Source organism: Scyliorhinus canicula, chromosome 16 (genome assembly GCF_902713615.1).
Source record: "Scyliorhinus canicula chromosome 16, sScyCan1.1, whole genome shotgun sequence".
Lineage (NCBI taxonomy): Eukaryota > Metazoa > Chordata > Chondrichthyes > Carcharhiniformes > Scyliorhinidae > Scyliorhinus > Scyliorhinus canicula.
The window spans coordinates 79,686,134-79,709,283 of record NC_052161.1 but is presented as its reverse complement, the minus strand read 5'-3'; the positions used below and the strand labels follow the sequence as shown (position 1 = coordinate 79,709,283).

Below are 23,150 nucleotides of genomic sequence, written 5' to 3'. Positions count from 1 at the left end.
GTGTGCGGTTGGGAAGGTTGCTCTTTCCAAGAGCCTGTGCAAACTCGATGGGCCGAATGGCCTCCTGCACTGTAAATTCTATAAACCACCTGGCCGGGCTCATTCCCCAACACCAGATCCAGTATGGCCCCTTCCCGAATCGGACTATTTACGTACTGCTCTAGAGACTGTCACTTGACAACAGCTCCTCCACAAACCACCTTCTGGATACAGTGACTGCAATGCACTGACGCAAATTTTCCCCGCATCAGCCAATCAGCGGCTCCGCTCTGCTGCCCTCTGCAGGATGCTTGCCTTCACTTGATCACGGAGGGTGTCTTGCTCAGGTATACCTTCTGGATACAGTGACTGCAATGCACAGATGCAAATTATTGGGTCAGTCTGTGTGAACTATACCTTTAGCCATTTCATATTCAGTCTGATTATCTGTAGCTGCTGGAACTGTCCTTCAAGTTTGTGCTGCTGGTTTAATTTTGTGTCATTTATTTTCCAGACATTAGATTTTATAAATAAAAACATCCGCAAAGGCATTAAGAATTATTATGATGATCTGGATTTCAAGAACATCATGGATTTTGTCCAAGAGGAGGTTTGTGGTTTTTTTTTTTAAAACCTTTTGAGCTAACATTCTTCATTTAGCTATTTTATTGTTTTTATATCCAAACTACAAACGCAGCAGGTTCCTTGCTTTGATGCTGTATTTTTATAACTATAGTTTGAATGTACCAGAGCCATAGAATCATAGAATTTACAGAAAAGAAGGAGGCCACTTGGTGCATTGAGTCTGCACCGGCCCTTGGAAAGAGCACCCTACTTAAGCCCACACCTCCACCCCTTCCCCACAACCCAGTAACCCCACCTAATCTTCTTGGACACTAGGCAATTTAACATGGTCAATCCACCTGACCTACACATCTTTGGACTGTGAGAGGAAACCGGAGCATCTGGAAGAAACTCATGCAGACTGAGGGAGAACGTGAAAACTCCACACAGACAGTGACCCAAGCCAGGAATCGAACCTGTGATCCTGGAGCTGGAAGTAACAGTGATAACCACTGTGCTACCATGCCGCCCCATGTTCTCAACTTATTGAAAGCACTCTGACATGGATAATTTATCTATTTGTCTCTCCAATTCACCACCTTTCGATCCTATTCCCAATAAAATATTGACAACCCAGCTTACTTCTACTAATTGTAACAATACTAATCGTTATTGTCACAAGTCGGCTTACATTAACACTGCAATGAAGTTACTGTGAAAAGCCCCTAGAACATTCCGGTGCCTGTTCGGGTACATAGAGGGAGAATTTAGAATGTCCAATTCACCTTGCCTTCCTGATTTTATGTTAGCTGATATTGTTAATGGTTCTTTCTCCACCGATTCTGTCGTGCTTTTCTTCAGCTTTCCTCAAGAAAAAAACCCTTGATCCCTCGATGCTTGCAAATGACCTTTTTCCAAACTTCTTTAATGGGATGTTGCCTCCAAATCTGTACTCTCATTTCCCAAAACATATTACTCCCCCTTCAATCAGGGTGTTATGGACCAGGGTTCAGAAAACTCCAAAGTATATCATGGCGTTCACCTGACCCACGCCTTTTAATAGATTTTGGTTACGGGGAGCACAAGGGTCCACTCTCCAGGTGTTATGTAACAGAGACCGTACGTATTTTAAAAACAAAACCATGTTTATTCTGTGAACCCAGTTAACATTTTATTTATTTACTTTTTTTTAAATAATTTTTATTCAAATTTTCACATTTTCACAAAAAAGAAAACAATAACAGAAAATTCTAAGAACAAAAAGAACAGAATCCCCCCCCCCCCCCCCCCCACCCAATATACAAAAGAGAAACAATAAATTAATGCCCGTCATTGGCAAAAAACAGATATTCAACCCAAAACAAGCACGAAGAGACAGCCCCCCCCCCCCCCCCCCCCCCCCCCCCCCCCCGGGTTGCTGCTGCTGACCTTTACCGTTCTGCCAGGAGATCTAGGAATGGTTGCCATCTCCTGAAAAACACCTGCACTGACCCCCTTAGGGCGAATTTCACCCTCTCCAATTTAATAAATCCCGCCATATCGTTGACCCAGGCCTCCACACTTGGGGGCTTCGCATCCTTCCACTGAAGAAGAATCCTCCGCCAGGCTACTAGGGACGCAAAGGCCAGAACACCGGCCTCTTTCGCCTCCTGCACTCCCGGCTCCACTGCAACCCCAAATATTGCAAGTCCCCAGCCTGGATTGACCCTGGATCCTACCACCCTCGATACCGTCCTTGCCACCCCCTTCCAAAATTCCCCCAGCGCCGGGCATACCCAGAACATGTGGACATGGTTTGCTGGGCTCCTTGAGCACCTAATACACCTGTCCTCGCTCCCAAAAAGCCGGCTCATCCTCGTCCCGGTCATATGAGCCCTATGCAGCACCTTAAACTGTATGAGGCTAAGCCTCGCACAAAAAGAGGAGGAGTTCACCCTTTCTGGGGCATCCGCCCACGTCCATCTCCTCACCCAGCTCCTCCTCCCATTTATCTTTCAGCTCCTCCACCGAGGCCTCGTCTACCTCCTGCATCACCGGGTACGTTTCCGAGATCCTCCCCTCTCCCACCCATACCCCCGAGAGCACCCCACGCGGCGGCAGCAGAGGGAACCCCGCCACCTGCGCCTGACAAACGCCCTTACTTGCATGTACCTAAAGGTGTTCCCCGGGGGGAGCCCAAACTTCCCCTCCAGCTCACCCAGGCTCGCAAACTTCCCGTCTATGAACAGGTCCCCCAGCCTCCTGATACCGGCCCTATGCCAACTCAGGAACCCGCCATCAATTCTCCCTGGAACAAACCGGTGGTTCCCCCGTATCGGGGACCCCATCGAGGCCCCCACCTCCCCCCTGTGCCGCCTCTATTGCCCCCAAATCTTGAGGGTAGCTGCCACCACTGGGCTCGTGGTATACCTCGTTGGAGGGAGCGGCAGCGGCGCCGTTACCAGCGCTTCCAGGCTCGTGCCCACACAGGATGCCATCTCCATCCTCTTCCATGCTGCCCCCTCCCCGCCCATTACCCACTTACGCACCATCGCTGCGTTGGCAGCCCAATAATACCCACAGAGGTTGGGCAACACCAGCCCCCCCCCCCACTCCAAGAACACCCGTCTCACCCTTGGAGTCCCGTGTGCCCACACAAACCCCGTAATGCTCCTGTTAACCCGCCTGAAAAAGGCCTTCGGGATAAGGATGGGGAGGCACTGGAACTGGAACAGAAACCTCGGGAGCACCGACATCTTGACTGACTGCACCCTACCCGCCAAAGACAGCGACAGCATGTCCCACCACTTAAACTCCTCCTCCATTTGCTCCACCAGCCTTGTGAGGTTTAGCTTATGCCCCCTAGCTCCTGGCCACCTGAACCCCCAAGTGCCTGAAGCTCCTCTCCGCCCTTTTCAGTGGGAGCCTCCCAATCCCCCCAGTTAACATTTTATAAACACACAGTAAACATCTTATCAACTACCAACACACTTAACCACACAGATACAATACTCTATGGTAACCCTTAATACCTTTCCTTGCAACATCCATAAGTTAAACCCTTTTCACAAAGACAGCAGGTTTAAATTCTCTACAGAAACAGGTATTACTTTGAAAACATCGTGAGCTGAAGACATTCTTTAGCTTGTAAAGAGAAAGATCATTACACATCTGCTTACTTTGAATATAGTTCTACAACTCTGAAAACAAAACCAAAAACAGAGCCACAAAGCAGCTTTACAACTCAAAATGAAAGTAAAGACAGACAGACAGCCCAGCTCCACCCACACATTCACATCACTGCAGCTATTTGATAAACACCCATTTCTTAAAGGTACATCCACCTGACAGGGGTCATAGTATCTTGTGTCAGAATATCCAAATGATATCAAATATCAAAGTCACAAGTGACATTCCTTGCATGACTGCTACCAAGGTGCACGCATCATCCTTCTCAATCTGTCTGCTACCTATGACACAGTTGACAACACCATTCTTGTCTAACTAATGGTAACCAGGGAACCACCTGCAATGGCTGCTGTTCCTCCTCCTTCTGCGTCATTAAGCCTGATGTCACCCAAGGATCACTGCCTCCACTTTATCATCAACAAAACTCTGGTGCGGCCGCATTTGGAGTATTGTGTGCAGTTCTGGTCGCCACATTATAGGAAGGATGTGGAAGCATTGGAAAGGGTACAGAGGAGATTTACAAGAATGTTGCCTGGTATGGAGGGAAGATCATATGAGGAAAGGCTGAAGGACTTGAGGCTGTTTTCGTTAGAGAGAAGAAGGTTAAGAGGGGACTTAATTGAGGCATACAAGATGATCAGAGGATTAGATAGGGTGGACAGCGAGAGCCTTTTTCCTCGGATGGTGATGTCCAGCACGAGGGGACATAGCTTTAAATTGAGGGGAGATAGATATAGGACAGATGTCAGAGGTAGGTTCTTTACTCAGAGAGTAGTAAGGGCGTGGAATGCCCTGCCTGCAACAGTAGTGGACTTGCCAACACTAAACGCATTCAAATGGTCATTGGATAGGCATATGGACGATAAGGGAATATTGTAGCGGGACTTTAGAGGGGTTTCACAGGACGGCGCAACATGGTGGGCCGAAGGGCCTGTACTGCGCTGTAATGTTCTATGTTCTAGCATGTTGTCCCTTGATGAAAGCAGGCCAGTTTCCACATATATGTTGACAAATCGAATCCCTCGACAAGAACCATTGACACAGTATTTTCAATAATAATTTTTAATGACTATTTTTATTTTCTTGGCTTCTCAAGCCTAAGAGAAACATTTTCCATTCATATAAGAAATATTTATGAAACCAGCTGCATTGAAATTTCCACCAGGAAGATAAACATGTGAAGCATCGCTTTATAGCAATGATTTAATGCTCTTTGAGTCTCGTAAAGATGGGAACTTCAGTATTTAATTTTTAAATGGTTATTTGTTTTAAAAATATACTCTTAAAGTGTTTCATCTTAGAAAAGAGTGATTCTCTTACGGGGATAAGGCGGGGGAGTGGGCCGAGGTAGAGTGCTCTTTCAGAGGGTCGATGGTCCAAATGGCAGCCTCTTGCATTGTAGGGATTCTCTGGTTCTATAAGCTAGTAAGAGAAGCAAAATAAAGTTTATTCAGGTTCTAGGCAAGGATTAATTCACTTTGTCACCGTTAGAATTGTACTGTCAAAGTCCTTGCAGGTTGGATTTATGAAGTGAGGAGTGTTGAAGAGCAACTGTGTATTACAGATGTTAGGGTGGGCACTCCTGCAGCCCGAGAATGATTTTTAGAAATCCTTTTCTTGGGCCACATATTCATCGGGGTTTGATCAATCGAAACATCATTTCTGCACGTTTTTCAGACAGAAGTGTGACCAACATAAATGTCAAAATGTTGTAACGCCAATACAAAGCTCAATGTCTCCTTCTCGATGGTTGAATATTTATTTTCACAAATATTTAGTTTCCGAGAAAAATAACCGATAGGTCTTTCAATTCTTTGTTGTCTTCCTGTGTCACACCAACTCCCATATCACTCTGATCAATTGTCACCTTAAATGGCTTGGCATAATTGGGTGTCATCAACTGGTGTGGCAGTTAACACAGTCTTCAGATTACCGAATGCCTCCTGATATTCTGACGTCCCCTGAAATTTTTTGTACCTTTTCAGAAGTTCAATCAGTGGAGCAACCATGCTGATGAAATTTGGAACAATTTTCTCGTAGGAACCACTCATGCCCAGAAATCTCTCGGTGATGGTATTGGAAACTGTCCAATAGCTTTCCTTTTCACATTCCGTGGAGCCATCTGATCATGTCGAATTGAGCTTTTCGCAAATTCACTTTTGGCCACATTTACCACCAATCCAGCCTCCTGTAGTCAATCAAATAGTTATTTTAAATGCCCCAAATGCTCCTTCCACGTTTTTAAAACAATATAATTGGAACTTTTCCTTTTCATAGAATTTACAATGCAGAAGGAGGCCATTCGGCCCATCAAGTCTGCACCGTTCTTGGAAAGAGCACCGTACCCAAGGTCAACACCTCCACCCTATCCCCATAACCCAGTAACCTCACCCAACACTAAGGACAATTTGGACCCTAAGGGCAATTTATCATGGCCAATCCACCTAACCTGCACATCTTTGGACTGTGGGAGGAAACCGGAGCACCCGGAGGAAACCCGCGCACACACGGGGAGAACGTGCAGACTCCACACAGACAGTGACCCAAGCCAGGAATCGAACCTGAGACCCTGGAGCTGTGAAGCATTTGTTTTTATACACAACAAAAATAAAAATAAGCATATATGTACAAACCAATTACAATTTAGCAAAGCCCCACGTTCGAGTTAGTGTCCAAACCCCAACCCTCCCTCCACTTCGTATTGTATAGCATGTTTTCTTTATTTTTCATTATCATACATAGTAGGGTCGTATTTCGACACACATAGTACATTGTGATAAGTTGCTCCTATTCAGCTGCCTGCATTTACAAACTTTCGGTCTGGGAAGGTAAGGGAGCCATCCCCACCTTTGGTAGGCTTTGGTGGTGTATTTGCCTCTGCCCCCCCCCCCCCCCCCCCCCACCCCTTCCTTCCATTTTTGTTGATGTTTGTGGTCCATCTGTGGGACCCCACTCCCCTTTATTCAATTGATTATTGGATACAAACAGGCCCTGGAACAGGTTGGTGAATGACCTCCACGTTTTGTGGAAGTCCTCTTCCAACCCCCAGGTGGGGTGGTGCTACTGATCGCTAGCCGAACAGGATTCTTCTGGCGATTAGGGAGGCAAAGGCTAGGATGTCGGCCTCCTCCCCATAAAGAGTTTTGGCTGATCTGACACCCCGAGGACTGCCACTTTTGGGGAAGTCTCCATCCTCAATCCCACAACCTTGGACATTGCTTCGAACAAGGCTGTCCAGAACCTGACAAGTCTGGAACATGCCCTGAACATGTAGGTGTGATTGACCGGGCCTCCCTGGCACCGTTTCTATTTGTCCTCTGCTTCCGGAAAGAACCTGCTTATTCGGGTTCCGGTTATGTGTGCTCTGTGTACCACTTTCTGCTGCATTAGGCTTAGCCCTGCATATGTGGAGGTGGAGTTGACCCTGCTCAGTGCTTCGCTGCAGAGTCCCGACCCTATTTCAATCCCTAGTTCTTCCTCACGTTTTTCTCTTGTCTCCTCCAGTGGGGAGCGTGCCCTTGCCCACAGTCTCCCATCCAAGTCCCCACAGTTTTCCCACTCTAAGTTGCCTGCATCAAACAGCTCTTCTGATAGTGATTGTCTTGGCACCCAGGGGTCTTTTTTTCCCTTCGGAGGAAATTTTTGACTTGCATGTATCATAACTAATTTCCCCTGGTCATTTAGAACCTCTCCATCAGTTCTAGTGTTGTCTGTCTGTTGTCCGTGTAGAAGTCACTAACTGTCAGTGTCCCCCTGTCCTGCCTGTGAAGGAGGTGTCTATTTTGGCTGGCGCGAAACTGTGATTGTTGCAGATGGGGGCCATGGTGGACATTTCGGTCAGACCAAAGTGTTGTCTTAGTTGGTTCCATGTCCAGAGCATGACTACTACCTTTGAGCTTATAGAGTGCTTGGCCGATGGGGATGGGAGCACTGCTGTAGCCAGGCCCCAGAGGGATATCCCTGTGCAGGAACTCTCCTTTACCACATCCCCTCACTCATTCTGCTGTGGCTGCCCAGTGGTAATATTGCAGGTTTGGGAGGGCTAGGCACCCCATGCTTCTCGTTCTCTGCAAGACTTGGGGAATTCTTCTCTTCTCTCCACCCCCCCCCCCCCCCCCCCCACCCCCCAAACCCCACACAAGCCATAATCATATTTTCTACTGTGTTGAAGCAGGCCTTGGGGTGTAGATCAGTATGGATCTGAACAGAATAAGTAACCTGGACAGTACGTTCAGCCTGATCGTCTGCACCTTCCTCTCCAGAGAGTGTGGGACTGTGTCCCACCTCCACAGGTCCTTTTTTACTTCCTCCAACAGACGAGCCAGATTCCATTTGTGGATCCATGTTCAGTTGTGGGCAATTTGGATCCCCAGGTAGCATTTTGTATAAATGGCAGTCCCTCCAGGTCTGTCCCTTCCCTTGCTTGTTCACCGGGAAGATTTCGCTTTTGCGGAGGTTGAATTTGTAGCCTGAGAAGGCTCCAAACTCTTTCAAGAGCGCCATGATCCCTTCCGTGCTGCTTTGTGGGTCCGAAATGTAGAGGAGCAGGTCATCTGCATGTGCTCTTTTTCTCCCCTCTGCATCCCCCTTTTGTTGCTCTTGAGTGCGACCGCTCATGATTTGATAGCCAGGGCGAATAGCAGCGGGGACGGCAGGCATCCCTGCCTTGTGCCTTTGTGCAGCTGGAAGTACTGAGCGCTGGAGGTGTTGTCTGTACGCTCGCCATGGGAGTGCTGTACAGATGTTTTACTCATGTTGTGACCCCTGCTCCAAGCCCGAATCACTCCTGTATTTCACTCAACTCTCTCAGAGGCCTTCTCTGCGTCCAGGATCACCTTTCTCTGGTGTTCTCTCCCTGTGTAGGGTCATTATCACGTTTAGCAGGCGCCTGATTGTTGATGTTAGCAGCCTACCCTTAAAGCCTGTCTGGTCTAGTGCCACCACCTATGGTATGCAGTTCCCCTGCCACCTGGCTAGGGTTTTGGCCAGTATATTTGCCTCTATATTGAGCAGCGTGATCGGTCTGTAGGACCCACATTCTGTCAGGTCTTTGTCTTTCTTGGGTATCAGTGAGATTGAGGCTTGTGCTTGTGTAGGCGGCAGGGTGCCCCTTGCTAGCGAGTCTGTGACCATCTCCCGCAGTTGTGGGGCCAGTGCCGTCGCAAATGTTTTATAGATATCCTCTGGGAATCCACATGCTCCCACCGTGTTCCCTGCCTTCATGGGATTAGAACATAGAACATACAACAGTACATCACAGAACAGGCCCTTCGGCCCTCGATGTTGTACCGAGCAATGATCACCCTACTCAAACCCACGTATCCACCCTATACCCGTAACCCAACAACCTCCCCTTAACCTTACTTTTTAGGACACTAGGGGCAATTTAGCATGGCCAATCCACCTAACCCGCACATCTTTGGACTGTGGGAGGAAACCGGAGCACCCGGAGGAAACCCACGCACACACGGGGAGGACGTGCAGACTCCACACAGACAGTGACCCAGCCGGGAATCGAACCTGGGACCCTGGAGCTGTGAAGCATTTATGCTAACCACCATGCTACCATGCTGCCCCTAAGGGATTGATGCCCTTCATGACGTCTCTCAGTTCTAATGGTACTTCCAGCCCCCGCTTCCTATCCTCACCCACGACTGGCATGTCCAGTCCATCGAGGAACTGCTTCATCCTCAAGTTCCTCTCAGGGGGGCTCGGACATGTACATCCCCGAGTAAAAGGCCTTGAATGCGTAGTTAACCTTTTCCGACTCTGCTACTAGTCTGCCTTTGTTGTCCCTAATTTGAGCTATTTCCCTCGTGGCTGCCTACTTTCTCAGCTGGTAAGCCAGCAAGCGGCTGACTTTGTCTCCATATAGTGAGATGAGGAATAGGGAGAGAGATCAATTAAACACGTGGCTATAGGGATGGTGCAGGCGGGAGGGATTCAGATTTCTGGATAACTGGGGCTCTTTCTGGGGAAGGTGGGACCTCTATAGACAGGATGGTCTACATCTGAACTTGAGGGGCACCAATATCCTGGGGGGGGGGGGAGATTTGTTAGTGCTCTTTGGGGGGGTTTAAACTAATTCAGCAGGGGCATGGGAACCTGGATTGTAGTTTTGGGGTACGGGAGATTGAGAGTATAGAGGTCAGGAGCACAGATTTGACTTCGCAGGAGGGTGCCAGTGTTCAGGTAGGTGGTTTGAAGTGTGTCTACTTCAATGCCAGGAGTATACGAAATAAGGTAGGGGAACTGGCAGCATGGGTTGGTACCTGGGACTTCGATGTTGTGGCCATTTCAGAGACATGGATAGAGCAGGGACAGGAATGGTTGTTGCAGGTTCCGGGGTTTAGGTGTTTTAGTAAGCTCAGAAAAGGGGGCAGAAGAGGGGGAGGTGTGGCGCTGCTAGTCAAGGACAGTATTACGGTGGCGGAAAGGATGCTAGATGGGGACTCTTCTTCTGAGGTAGTATGGGCTGAGGTTAGAAACAGGAAAGGAGAGGTCACCCTGTTGGGAGTTTTCTATAGGCCACCTAATAGTTCTAGGGATGTAGAGGAAAGGATGGTGAAGATGATTCTGGAAAAGAGCGAAAGTAACAGGGTAGTTGTTATGGGAGACTTTAACTTTCCAAATATTGACTGGAAAAGATATAGTTCGAGTACATTAGATGGGTCGTTCTTTGTACAATGTGTGCAGGGGGGTTTCCTGACACAATATGTTGACAGGCCAACAAGAGGCGAGGCCACATTGGATTTGGTTTTGGGTAATGAACCAGGCCAGGTGTTAGATCTGGAGGTAGGTGAGCACTTTGGAAACAGTGACCACAATTCGGTGACCTTTACGTTAGTGATGGAAAGGGATAAGTATACCCCGCAGGGCAAGAGTTATAGCTGGGGGAAGGGCAATTATGATGCCATTAGACATGACTTAGGATGTGTAGGTTGGAGAAGTAGGCTGTAAGGGTTGGGCACACTGGATATGTGGAGCTTGTTCAAGGAACAGCTATTGCATGTTCTTGATAAGTACGTACCAGTCAGGCAGGGAGGAAGGGGTTGAGTGAGGGAACCGTGGTTTACCAAAGAAGTGGAATCTCTTGTTAAGAGGAAGAAGGAGGCCTATGTGAAGATGAGGCATGAAGTTTCAGTTGGGGCGCTTGATAGTTACAAGGAAGCGAGGAAGGATCTAAAGAGAGAGCTGAGACGAGCAAGGAGGGGACATGAGAAGTCTTTGGCAGGTAGGATCAAGGAAAACCCAAAAGCTTTCTATAGGTATGTCAGGAATAAAAGAATGACTAGGGTAAGAGTAGGGCCAGTCAAGGACAGTGGTGGGAAGTTGTGTGTGGAGGCTGAGGAGATAAGCGAGATACTAAATGAATACTTTTCGTCAGTATTCACTCAGGAAAAAGATCATATTGTGGAGGAGAATGCTGAGACCCAGGCTATTAGAATAGATGGCATTGAGGTGCGTAGGGAAGAAGTGTTGGCAATTCTGGACAAGGTGAAAATAGATAAGTCCCCGGGGCCTGATGGGATTTATCCTAGGATTCTCTGGGAAGCCAGGGAAGAGATTGCTGAGCCTTTGGCTTTGATTTTTAGGTCATCATTGGCTACAGGAATAGTGCCAGAGGACTGGAGGATAGCAAATGTGGTCCCTTTGTTCAAGAAGGGGAGTAGAGATCACCCCGGTAACTATAGGCCGGTGAGCCTAACGTCTGTGGTGGGTAAAGTCTTGGAGAGGATTATAAAAGATACGATTTATAATCATCTAGATAGGAATAATATGATTAGGGATAGTCAGCATGGTTTTGCGAAGGGTAGGTCATGCCTCACAAACCTTATCGAGTTCTTTGAGAAGGTGACTGAACAGGTAGACGAGGGTAGAGCAGTTGATGTGGTGTATATGGATTTCAGTAAAGCGTTGATAAGGTTCCCCACGGTCGGCTAGTGCAGAAAATACGGAGGCTGGGGATTGAGGGTGATTTAGAGATGTGGATCAGAAATTGGCTAGTTGAAAGAAGACAGAGAGTGGTGGTTGATGGGAAATGTTCAGAATGGAGTTCAGTTACGAGTGGCGTACCACAAGGATCTGTTCTGGGGCCGTTGCTGTTTGTCATTTTTATAAATGACCTAGAGGAGGGCGCAGAAGGATGGGTGAGTAAATTTGCAGACGACACTAAAGTTGGTGGAGTTGTAGACAGTGCGGAAGGATGTTGCAGGTTACAGAGGGACATAGATAAGCAGCAGAGCTGGGCTGAGAGGTGGCAAATGGAGTTTAATGTGGAGAAGTGTGAGGTGATTCACTTTGGAAAGAATAACAGGAATGCGGAATATTTGGCTAATGGTAAAATTCTTGGTAGTGTGGATGAGCAGAGGGATCTCGGTGTCCATGTACATAGATCCCTGAAAGTTGCCACCCAAGTTGGTAGGGTTGTGAAGAAGGCCTATGGTGTGTTGGCCTTTATTGGTAGAGGGATTGAGTTCCGGAGCCATGAGGTCATGTTGCAGTTGTACAAAACTCTAGTACGGCCGCATTTGGAGCATTGCGTACAGTTCTGGTCGCCTCATTATAGGAAGGACGTGGAAGCTTTGGAACGGGTGCAGAGGAGATTTACCAGGATGTTGCCTGGTATGGAGGGAAAATCTTATGAGGAAAGGCTGATGGACTTGAGGTTGTTTTCGTTAGAGAGAAGAAGGTTAAGAGGTGACTTAATAGAGGCATACAAAATGATCAGAGGGTTAGATAGGGTGGACAGCGAGAGCCTTCTCCCGCGGATGGAGGTGGCTAGCACGAGGGGACATAGCCTTAAATTGAGGGGTAATAGATATAGGACAGAGGTCAGAGGTGGGTTTTTACGCAAAGAGTGGTGAGGCCGTGGAATGCCCTACCTGCAACAGTAGTGAACTCGCCAACATTAAGGGCATTTAAAAGTTTATTGGATAAGCATATGGATGATAAGGGCATAGTGTAGGTTAGATGGCCTTTAGTTTTTTTCCATGTCGGTGCAACATCGAGGGCCGAAGGGCCTGTACTGCGCTGTATCGTTCTATGTTCTATGTTCTATCTGTAGAAGGTCCCCAGTGTCTCGTGGAGTTGGTGCCTGCTTTCTTGTGGCGGGCAGTCAAAATCCATTTGTAGTTTTTTCCTCTCCACCAGAAGCTATGGTGGAGGCCGCAGAGTATCATTGGTCTATCTCCAGTAAGGAGTAGACTAGCCATTGCCTAGCCACCCTCTCTTCCCTCTCTCTCTATGTGCTTTATAGACAATAATCTCACCCCTGATCACAGTCTTCTGCGCCTCCCAGAATGTGGAGGGTGAGAACTCCCCATTCTGGTTGTTGATAATATGCCCATCTTTGGCCTGTGATATTTCCTCACAGAAGGCCTTGCTGGCAAGGAGAACCGTGTCCAACACCCATGGGGGGTGCTGGGCATGCCCCATCTCCAACCTCGAGTACATGTAGTGTGGAGTGTGGTCAGAGATCACGATCGAGGATTATTCCACTCTTACTATCCTTGGAAGCACCGATTTCCCCACTACAAAGAGGTTGATGCATGCATATACCTTATGTACTTGGGAGAAAAAGGAGAACTCCTCCCCTGGGTGTGTGAACCTCCATGGGTCCACTGTCCCCATTTGCTCCATAAATGTGCTGAATTCTTTCGCCATGCTGGAGGCCTTTCCTGTTTTGGGGTTCGACCTGTCTGTTCGTGCCTGGCTGGGTAGAGCATCTTAAACTCCACCCCACTTTTAAACATTGTCGCCTTCACTCTGTTCACTTCAGCCGGCGTTTGGCCAGTTCTGCCCTAATGTCCTGACACAACCGATTTCCTCCCAGTTGCAGGTTGTTGTCTGCCTGGCTCATATCAGGTTTGGTACCAGTGCATCTTCTCATTATTACCTTTGGATGTTCTCCGGCCCTGGATTTTAGCCGGAGCCACCTGTGTGCCCTGTCTATCTCTGGCGGGCTGGGGAAGCTGTCCCTTCCGACCAGGTTTCCCAGCATCTGCGCCACGTAGTCCATGGGATTCCTGCCTTCGGTTCCCTCCAACAGTCCCACTATTCTGTGATCCTGCCACTTCGACCGGTTCTCTTGGTCCTCCACCTTTCCCTTAAGGTTCCCCAGGATCGCCACCAACCTTGCTATTTCTGCCTCTACGGCGACGATCCGGTTGCTCTGGTGAGTGTAGGCCTTTTCTAGCTCCTGATTGTGCTCCCCTGGGCCTCTAGTTACCTCTCCGCTTTGTCGAGGCTACCTACGTGGCAGCCAGTGCTTCAGTGACCACCACCTTAACGGCTGCCTGAATTCCAAGCCTTACGTCCTCCTTGAGCTCCTTTAGCTGTTTGTTGGGGAACTTCCTCCAGTCGCCCTCCGGCGAGGTGGGAGTTCCTTGCATGGCTTGTTGGCCCCTCTCCTTCAGGTACTGCCAGGGCTTCCTCACCTTGTGGGTCTGCCATTTCGCTTGCCTGTTTCTCAGGCTTCTGTTGCCTCCCGTTTCCTTGTGGCCTTTTGCGGCTGTTTAGCATTTTAGGAAATATGTTCTAAATTCACTTGAAAGATGTTTTTTTCTTCAGTTCTGGTGGGGTATTTTGGATAAAATTGCCTAAATATAATTTCCTAGGAGGAGAGCCATCTTCTGTGCGTCCGCTCAGCACATTCCTGTCACCGGAAATCCCGCTCTTTCCACGTTTGACTGAACACCACCAAATCGTCAATGGACATTGCACAATTATTTAGTCCAGAAATTACCTTGTTAGTTAATCTTTGCATTGTTGCTGGCGCATTCTTCATTCCAAATGAATGGCTCCCTGTACTACGGTGCCGTGGTCGGTTTGCTCATCCTCCCTGCAGTCTCTGTTCCCGTCCACACAGGGAGCAGGAATCTCAAACCTATTGGACAGGGATAAAGGCAACCCTACCATCTGGATCCCTGTACCTGCCTCACTCTCAGCCGCACCCTCCTGTCCCTGACCACTGGTCGAATTTAAATTAGTCATTCTAAGGGGAGTGACCGTCTCCTGGAACAGTGTCCAGGTAACTCTTCCCCCGCCCGGATGTGTTGCAGTGTCCGAAGTTCAGACTCCAGTTCATTAACTCTGAGACAGTCAGTTCAAAACCAAAAGTCTTTAGTTTTAAAAACAGACAGCAGGACAGATATTAAAAGGAAACCAGGATCAGACAATGATTCAAAATCACTTCTTAACAGTTGTGTTCTATTCAGTTTTGGTATCGTGATAATCTGCGAGCTCCAATTGCTGCAACTCACTTTGATGATATCATGCTTTAGCATGACACATCCATTATGGTCAACAGACACTGAAGGTCCCACGCAATCAATTAGAACCCTAGTAGTATTAAAGGTGCTGGTTTGATTAACTGTCTGAGGTTTCCCTGTTGTCTGACGTGTTACATGCATGGCAAAATTTAACTATATCCTTATGCAGTCCAAGTCAATAAAAATATTTTTGTATTTTTGCTTGAGTTTACCGTAGAGGAGGAATTATACAGGGTGGTTTTCTGGACCAATACGTTGAGGGACCAACTAGAGAGAAGGCCATCCTAGACTGGGTACTGTGGGATGAGAACAAAATCATTGGCAATATAGTTGTGCGAGACGCCTTGGGGATGAGCAACCATAATGTGATAGAATTTCTCATCAAGGTGGAGAGTGAAGTAGTTTATTCTGAGACAAGGGCCCTGAATATTAATAAAGGAAACTACGATGGAATGAGGCGCAAGTTGGCTATGATAGATTGGGAAACGTTAAGTTAAGAAGTATACAAATTGGCCAAGAAAAACAACAGGTCTGAGGATTGAGAACAGTTTAGAATTCAGCAAAGAAGAACTACGGGATTAGTTAAGAAGGAGAAAATAGAATATGAGAGTAAGCTTGCAGGGAACATAAAAACTGACTGTAAAAATTTCTATAGGTATGTGAAGAGAAAAAGATTGGTGATGATAGTCAGAAACAGTGGAATGTATAAAAGGGGACAAAGAAATGGCTAAGTAACTAAACACATACTTTGGTCAGTCTTGACAAATTAGGACACAAATCCGAAACCAGAAATGTTGGGAAAGCAGGGTTTAGTGAGAGGGAGGAACTGAAGGAGTTCATTATTAGTAGAGAAATGGTGTTGGAGAAATTGATGGGATTGGAGGCTGATAAATTCCCAGGGCCTGATAATCTCCATCCTCGAGAATTTAAGGAAGTGGAACCAGGAATAATGGATGCATTGGTGATCATCTTCCAGGATTCTATAGACTCTGGAACAGTTCCTGCAGAGTGAAGGTAGCTAATGTAACACCACTATTTTAAAAGGGAAATAGAGAGATAACAGGGAATTATAGATCAGTAAGCCTGATGTCGGTAGTGGGGAAAATTCTAGAATCCATTGTCAAAGATTTTATAGCAGAGCACTTAGAAAATAGTGGCAGGATCAGACAGAGCCAGCATGGATTTATGAAGGGGAAATCATGCTTGACAAATCTACTGGAATAATTTGAGGATATAACTAGTAGTGTTAATGAGGGGGAGCCATTGCATGTGGTATATGTGGACTTTCAGAAGGCTTTTGACAAACTCCAGAAAAGAGATAAGTTTGTCAAATTAAACCGCATGGGGTTAGGGGTAGTGTATTGAGATGGATAAAAAAAACTGGTTGACAGACTGGAAACAAAGAGTAGGAATTAACGGGTCTTTTGCAAATTGGCAGGCAGTGACTAGTGGGGTATCGCAGGGATCGGTGCTGGGACCCCAGCTATTCACAATATAGAGAAATAATTTAGATGAGGGAACAAAATGTAATGTCTGCAGATTTGCAGATGACTCCAAGTTGTGTGGGAGGGTGAGCTGTGAGGAGGATCCTTCAGTGTGATTTGTACAAGTTTAGTGAGTGGGCAAATGAATGGCAGATGCAGTATATTTTGGACAAATGCGAGGTTATCCACTTTGGCAGCAAAACAAGGCGGCAGGCTATTATCTGTATGGCCATAAATTAGGGAGAGGGAAATATGTAATGAGACCTGGGTGTCCTCATACACCAGTATCAGTTGGTAAATAAGACACATGGTATGTTGTCCTTCATAGCAAGAGGATTCAAAAAGGAGCAGCGATGTCTTGCTACAATTATTTAGAGCCTTGGTTGAGGCCACAGCTGGAATATTGTGTTCAGTTTTTGTCTCCTTATCTGAGGAAGGATGTTCTTGCTGGAGGGAGTGTAGCAAGGTTTGCCAGACTAATTCCAGGACTGACGTATGAGGAGAGATTGACTAGGTTAGGATTGTAATCGTTGGAATTCCGAAGAATGAGGGGAGATCTTCTAGAAACCTACAAAATTCTAACAGGAAAGTTGCAGGAAGAATGTTGTCGATGATGGGTATGTCCAGAACCAGGGGTCACAGCCTGAGGATATGGGGTAGACTATTTGGGACAGAGATGAGATTTCTTCACCCAGAGAGTGGTCAGCCTGTGGAATCCATTAGCACAGGAAGTAGTTGAGCCCAAAACAGTGTATGTTTTCAAGAAGCAGTTAGATATTGCGCTTGGGGCAAAGAGGATTACAGGATATGGGGGGAGTGTGGGATTAAGCTATTGAGTTGGATGACTAGCCAGGATCATAATGAATGGCGGAGCAGGCTTGAAGGTCTGAAAGGACTCCTGCTCCTATTTTCTATGTTTCTATGTAATGTCCTTTCCCCACAGGTCAGGTTTATTGCCCATTACTGATTGTCATGTGATGGTGGCCCATTCCTTGAACCACTGCAATCTTTAGAATAATGGAACATTCACAATAGCACTAAGGAAGGAAATTGCAGGATGGTAACCCATGAAACAAACTCTGTTCAAGTGGGGATGGAAATTGGGAAGAAAGTGTTTTCAAAAAATTACTGCACTTGTCCAACTCAATGATGAATGTTGCACAAGAGAGAAGTTTTGTGTCAGTGAACTTGGGCTGGTCTTTGCAGTGCATTCAGTAAATAGTATGTTCGACAGCAATATTCCATCAGGGGCTAGGGGTGCAGGTTAAGTTAATTTTAGGGTACTGTTCAGATGCATTTGACCCAGATAGTACCAGATTCATTAATGTCAAAGACCAGGTTGAACCATTTGCTATTCTTGGGGAAAAGAAAAATCTCATATCTAATCTAGATCAGCCGTTACATAGTTTTTCCTCATTCTCTCTGAGATGTTCAGTTAAAAAATTGGTCTGAATCCCAAATTACCTTGGGTTTGCATTTCTTTAAAATATAGTGACCCAGCTATCTAGGTAGCTGCTTCAAACTGATGATTCATCTTATCTTTGTCTACACCTTTTCCAAATACCACTAGTGTGACATTATCCACCCACTATCAGAGAGCTATGACTGTATGGCGTGAAGTCAAAAGTGTTCATGAGGATCCAAGCTGGCTGGTGAAACGAAAAATTGCGACAGAGGTTTTCTTTATCGAGAGAGTTTATTGACGTTATTAATTCTTACAGCTCTCCCACACACCCAGTGTTCTATTTGTCATGCCAGGTGTACAAATATGGGAGCAAGAAGGTAGAGTAAGGTGTAATCTTCTCCTTCTTCAATGATCACTCGCTAACGAGTATGATTGTCCACCTCTGACACTCCGTGTTACTGGTCATAGGTTCTGTGTGTTATTGCATGGCTGGGATGAGCCCTATCCTAGAGCCACATCTTTGACCACACACTTCTGGGAGGTGAACTCATCCTTGGGCTCTAAATCACTGGTATTTTTTTCTCAGGCTTCTTTTCCAGGCCTCCTCTTGCTATTGCATGTCCTCAATCAATTGTGTCCCTTCAATCAGGAGGTTCCTCCAAGTAGGTCTCTTCTGAGCAAGGGTTTCTCCAGGCATTGAAGTCTATGTTGCATTTCTTGAGGTAAGTCTTCAGGGTGCCTTTGAAGCACTTCCTCTTGTTTGCAAAGAATATTTGCTTTGGCAGCTGGGACTCTTGACATATGCAGCGGAGTTAGTTTTGGATGATCATGGCCTTTATGTTGGTGCTCTTGGCTCCTTCAAGGGCACTGATGTTAGTTTACCTGGCTTCCAAGCTGATGCAGAGAATCAGTCTTGGGACAGTGTTGATGGTACCTCCAGGGCCTTGAGATGGTGACTATACATAATCCAAGTCTCTGAACCATGTAGAAGAGTTGGGCTTGTGGACAAGGATCTTGGTGTCGCAGTTGTCAAATCCTTCGGCGTCCAAAGCAGGCGCTTGCAGATTGGATATCATGTTGGATCTCTGGGTTGATGTCAGCCTTGGAAGCGCACCAAGTCTGGGAAATGTTCCACATTTGGATTGGATAGGATTGGATTTGTTTATTGTCACGTGTATCGAGGTACAGTGAAAAGTATTTTTCTGCGAGCAGCTCAACAGATCATTAAGTACATGGGAAGAAAAGGGAAGAAAATAAAATATATAATAGGACAACACAAGGTATACAATGTAACTACGTAAGCACTGGCACCGGATGAGGTATACAGGGGTGTTGTGTTAATAAGGTCAGTCCATAAGAGGGTCACTTAGGAGTCTGGTGACAGTGGGGAAGAAGCTGTTTTTGAGTCTGTTTCTGCATGTTCTCAGACTTCTGTATCTCCTGCCGATGGAAGAAGTTGGAAGAGTGAGAAAGCCGGGTGGGAGGGGTTTTTGATTATGCTGCCCGCTTTCCCAGCCAGCGGGATGTGTAGATGGAGTCAATGGATGGGAGGCAGGTTCGTATGATGGACTGGGCTGTGTTCACGAGTCTCTGAAGTTACTTGCGGTCCTGGGCCGAGCAGTTGCCATACCAGGCTGTGATGCAGCCAGATGTGCATCTGTAAAAGTTGGTAAGAGTTAATGTGGACATGTCGAATGTCCTTAGTTTCCTGGGGAAGTATAGGCGCTGTTTTGCTTTCTTGGTTGTAGAGTCGAAGTGGGTGGACCAGGACAGATATTTGGAGATGTGTACCCCTAGGAATTTGAAACTGCTAACCATCTCCACATCGGCCCCGTTGATGCTGACAGGGGTGTGTACAGTACTTTGCTTCCTGAAGTCAATGACCAGCTCTTTAGTTTTGCTGGCATTGAGGGAGAGATTGTTGTCGCTGCACCACTCCACTAGGTTCTCTATCTCCCTCCTGCATTCTGACTCGTCGTTATTCGTGACCTGGCCCACTATGGTCGTATCGTCGGCAAACTTATAGATGGAGTTGGAACCAAATTTTGCCACACAGTCGTGTGTGTGCAGGAAAAAGAGTAGCAGGCTAAGTACGCAGCCTTGCAGGGCCCCGGTATTGAGGACTTTTGTGGAGGAGATGTTGTTGTTCATTCTTACTGATTGTGGTCTGTAGGTCAGAAAGTCGAGGATCCAGTTGCAGAGTGGGGAGCCGAATCCTAGGTCTTGGAGCTTTGATATGAGCTTGGCTGGGATTATGGTGTTGAAGGCGGAGCTGTAGTCAATAAATAGGAGTATGATGTAGGAGTCCTCGTTGTCGAGAAAATCTAGGGATGAGTGTAGGGCCAGGGAAATGGCGTCTGCTGTGGACTGGTTGCGGCGGCATGCGAATTGCATGCGTTCAAGACGTTCTGGGAGTATGGAGGTGATGCGCTTCATGACCAACCTCTCGAAGCACTTCATTACGACTGAAGTCAGGGCCACCGGACGGTAGTCATTGAGGTATGTCGCCTGGTTCTTCTTTGGCACCGGTATGATGGTGGTCTTCTTGAAGCAGGTGGAGTAGGGACAGGTTAAAGATTTCCGTGGACACCTCTGCCAGCTGGTCTGTGCAGGCTCTGAGTGCACGACCAGGGATCCCGTCAGGGCCCGTCGCCTTCCGAGAGTTCACTTTCAGGAAGGCCGATCTGACTTTGAAAGCTGTGATGGTGGGTATGGGTGAGTTATGGGCTGCTGAGGCACTCGACAGCAGATTGTTGATTGCTTGCAGATGGCGAACCGAGCATAGAATGCATTGTGTTCATCGGGGAGGGGTGCGCTGCTGCCGGAGATACTGCTCGGCTTCGCTTTGAAGCCCGTTATGTTGTTTAGTCCTTGCCACAACCGCCAAGAGTTTGTCTGTGACTCCAGCTTGGTTTGAAATTTTCTCTTAGCATCTCGAATGGCTTTGCGGTACCTGGATTTCTTGTATAGGTCAGGGTCGTCTGACTTGAACGCCTCAGACCTGTCCTTCAGTAGGGAGTCAATCTTGCGATTGAGCCATGGTTTCTGGTTTGGGAACATACGTACTGCTTTCTTTGGCACGCAGTCGGCCACATATTTGCTGATGAAGTCTTTGACGGTGGTGGCATACTCATTTAAGTTGGTCGCTGAGTTCTTCAATGGACCAGTCCGCTGTCTATAAGCAATCATGTAAGAGCTCTTCTGTTTCCTCGGACCAGCACTGCACGACCTTCTTGGCTGGATTCTCCCGCTTGAGTTTCTGCTTGTGTGCCGGGAGAAGGAGCACCATCTTATGGTCTGATTTCCCAAAGTGCGGTCGGGGTTGGAACGGTCGCCCTTGATTTTTGAGTAGCAGTGGTCAAGAGTGTTGTCGCCCCTGGTGGGACAGGAGATCTGCTGGTGGAATTTTGGCAGTACACTCTTGAGGTCGGCCTTGTTGAAGTCGCCGGCCACGATGAACAAGGCCACCGGGTGTTCTGTTTCATAGTTGTTTATAACTGTGTACAGTTTGTCCAGCGCCTTCCTCACTTCTGCCTGGGGTGGGATGTAGACCGCTGTGATAATGGCTGAAGTGAACACACGTGGAAGATAGTATGGACGGCACTTCACGGTCAGGTATTCCAGGTCCGGGGAGAAGTATATCTCCAGGGTCGCCACATCCAAGCACCAGGAGGGGTTGATGAGGAGGCAAACCCCTCCACCCTTTGCTTTGCCTGATGACATGGTGTGGTCCGCCCTGGTGAATTGAGAAGCCTTCAGGTTGTATGGCACAGTCCGGTGAAGCGGGGGTGAGCCATGCCTCTGTGAAACAGAGCACACAGCAGTCTCTTACTTCCCTCTGAGAGGTAAGTCTAGCGTTAAGTTCATGCAGCTTGTTTTCGATCGTTTGGACATTTGCCAGGTGTATGCTGGGGAGAGGGGTCTTGAAACCGCGTTGCTTCAGTCTAACCTGCAGACAACCCCGTTTCCCTCGCCTCTCGGTCGACGGCTGTGACTGAATGGTCCTGGGATCCAATGGGAGAAGTCTGAACTTGTGGAAGGTAGGTGGTTGTGTCTGGCGGGGTCCAGGGTGCTGATGGGGACCAAGGCGCTGGTTACGTTTCCGGAGTCGTGTCTGGCAGGGTCCTGGGCGCTGGTTGAGGTAGAGGAGTTGCTGGGGGGGGGAGGGGCATATTTGCGATCCGGAGTGGTCCTGGTGTTTTGCGGGCACCTTGCAGCACATTCAGGTCCTCATGCGGGGTCTCTGCCATTCCTGGATTGTGGGCAGGGGCTTCCTGAGGCAAGTTGGGCTGGGTCCCGTGGTCTGTTCCCTCCTTTGGCAAGGTTTATTAAAGGGCTCAAATTGAGGAGTCTCTGGGATTCTGTGCCATCAAGACTGTTGTGAACCTAGCTAAGAAAGTGTGCCATTCAGATAATGACCGTCTCGGGGTACTCAGATGCAACATGGCTACATGTGAATGTGACTCTAGGGTTAAATGAATTGAATGGACAAGTGAAAGATTGCACATCCCAGAGGCCAAGTTAGAGAACTTTGGAGCTGCATGATGCCACGTGATCCTTGGTGCTTGTGGTTTTGTAAGACATACCTTTGTTGTATCTATCACCATTTGAATAAATTCAAAGTATCAATTGCCTGTTAATTCATTTTTAGAAGTCTTACAACACCAGGTTAAAGTCCAACAGGTTTGTTTCGAATCACTAGCTTTCGGAGCACTGCACCTTCCTCAGGTGAATGAAGAGGTATGTTCCAGAAACACATACTATAGACAAAGTCAAAGATGCAAGACGATACAGTGAATGTAATTAAGTCTTTACAGATCCAGAGATAGGAGTAACCCCAGGTTAAAGAGGTGTGAATTGTCTCAAGCCAGGACTTTTGGTAGGATTTTGCAAGCCCAGGCCAGATGGTGGGGGGTGAATGTTATGCAACATGAATCCAAGGTCCCGGTTGAGGCCATACTCATGTGTGCAGAACTTGGCTCTTAAGTTTCTGTTCGGCGATTCTTCCTTATCGCGCATCCTGAAGGCTGCCTTGGAGAGCGCTTACTCGAAGATCAGAGGCTGAATGCCCTTGACTGCTGAAGTGTTCCCCGACTGGAAGGGAACATTCCTGCCTGGCGATTGTCGCGCTATGTCCGTTCATCTGTTGTCGCAGCGTCTGCATGGTCTCGCCAATGTACCACGCTTCGGGACATCCTTTCCTGCAGCGTATGAGGTAGACAACGTTGGCCGAGTTGCACGAGTATGTACCGCGTACCTGGTGGGTGGTATTCTCAC

The 23,150-nt window shown here is 47.5% G+C and overlaps 1 protein-coding gene across 3 annotated transcripts in view; it reads left to right on the top strand.

Annotated features, from left to right (window-relative positions):
• tspan15 (tetraspanin 15) overlaps nucleotides 1-23,150 on the top strand; it is a 168,886-nt gene that overhangs the window by 75,107 nt on the left and 70,629 nt on the right. For all 3 annotated transcript variants that reach the window (XM_038821706.1, XM_038821707.1, XM_038821708.1), the window contains exon 4: nucleotides 494-589. In XM_038821706.1, coding sequence (XP_038677634.1) covers nucleotides 494-589 — 96 coding nt within the window. The remainder of the gene's footprint in view (nucleotides 1-493; nucleotides 590-23,150) is intronic.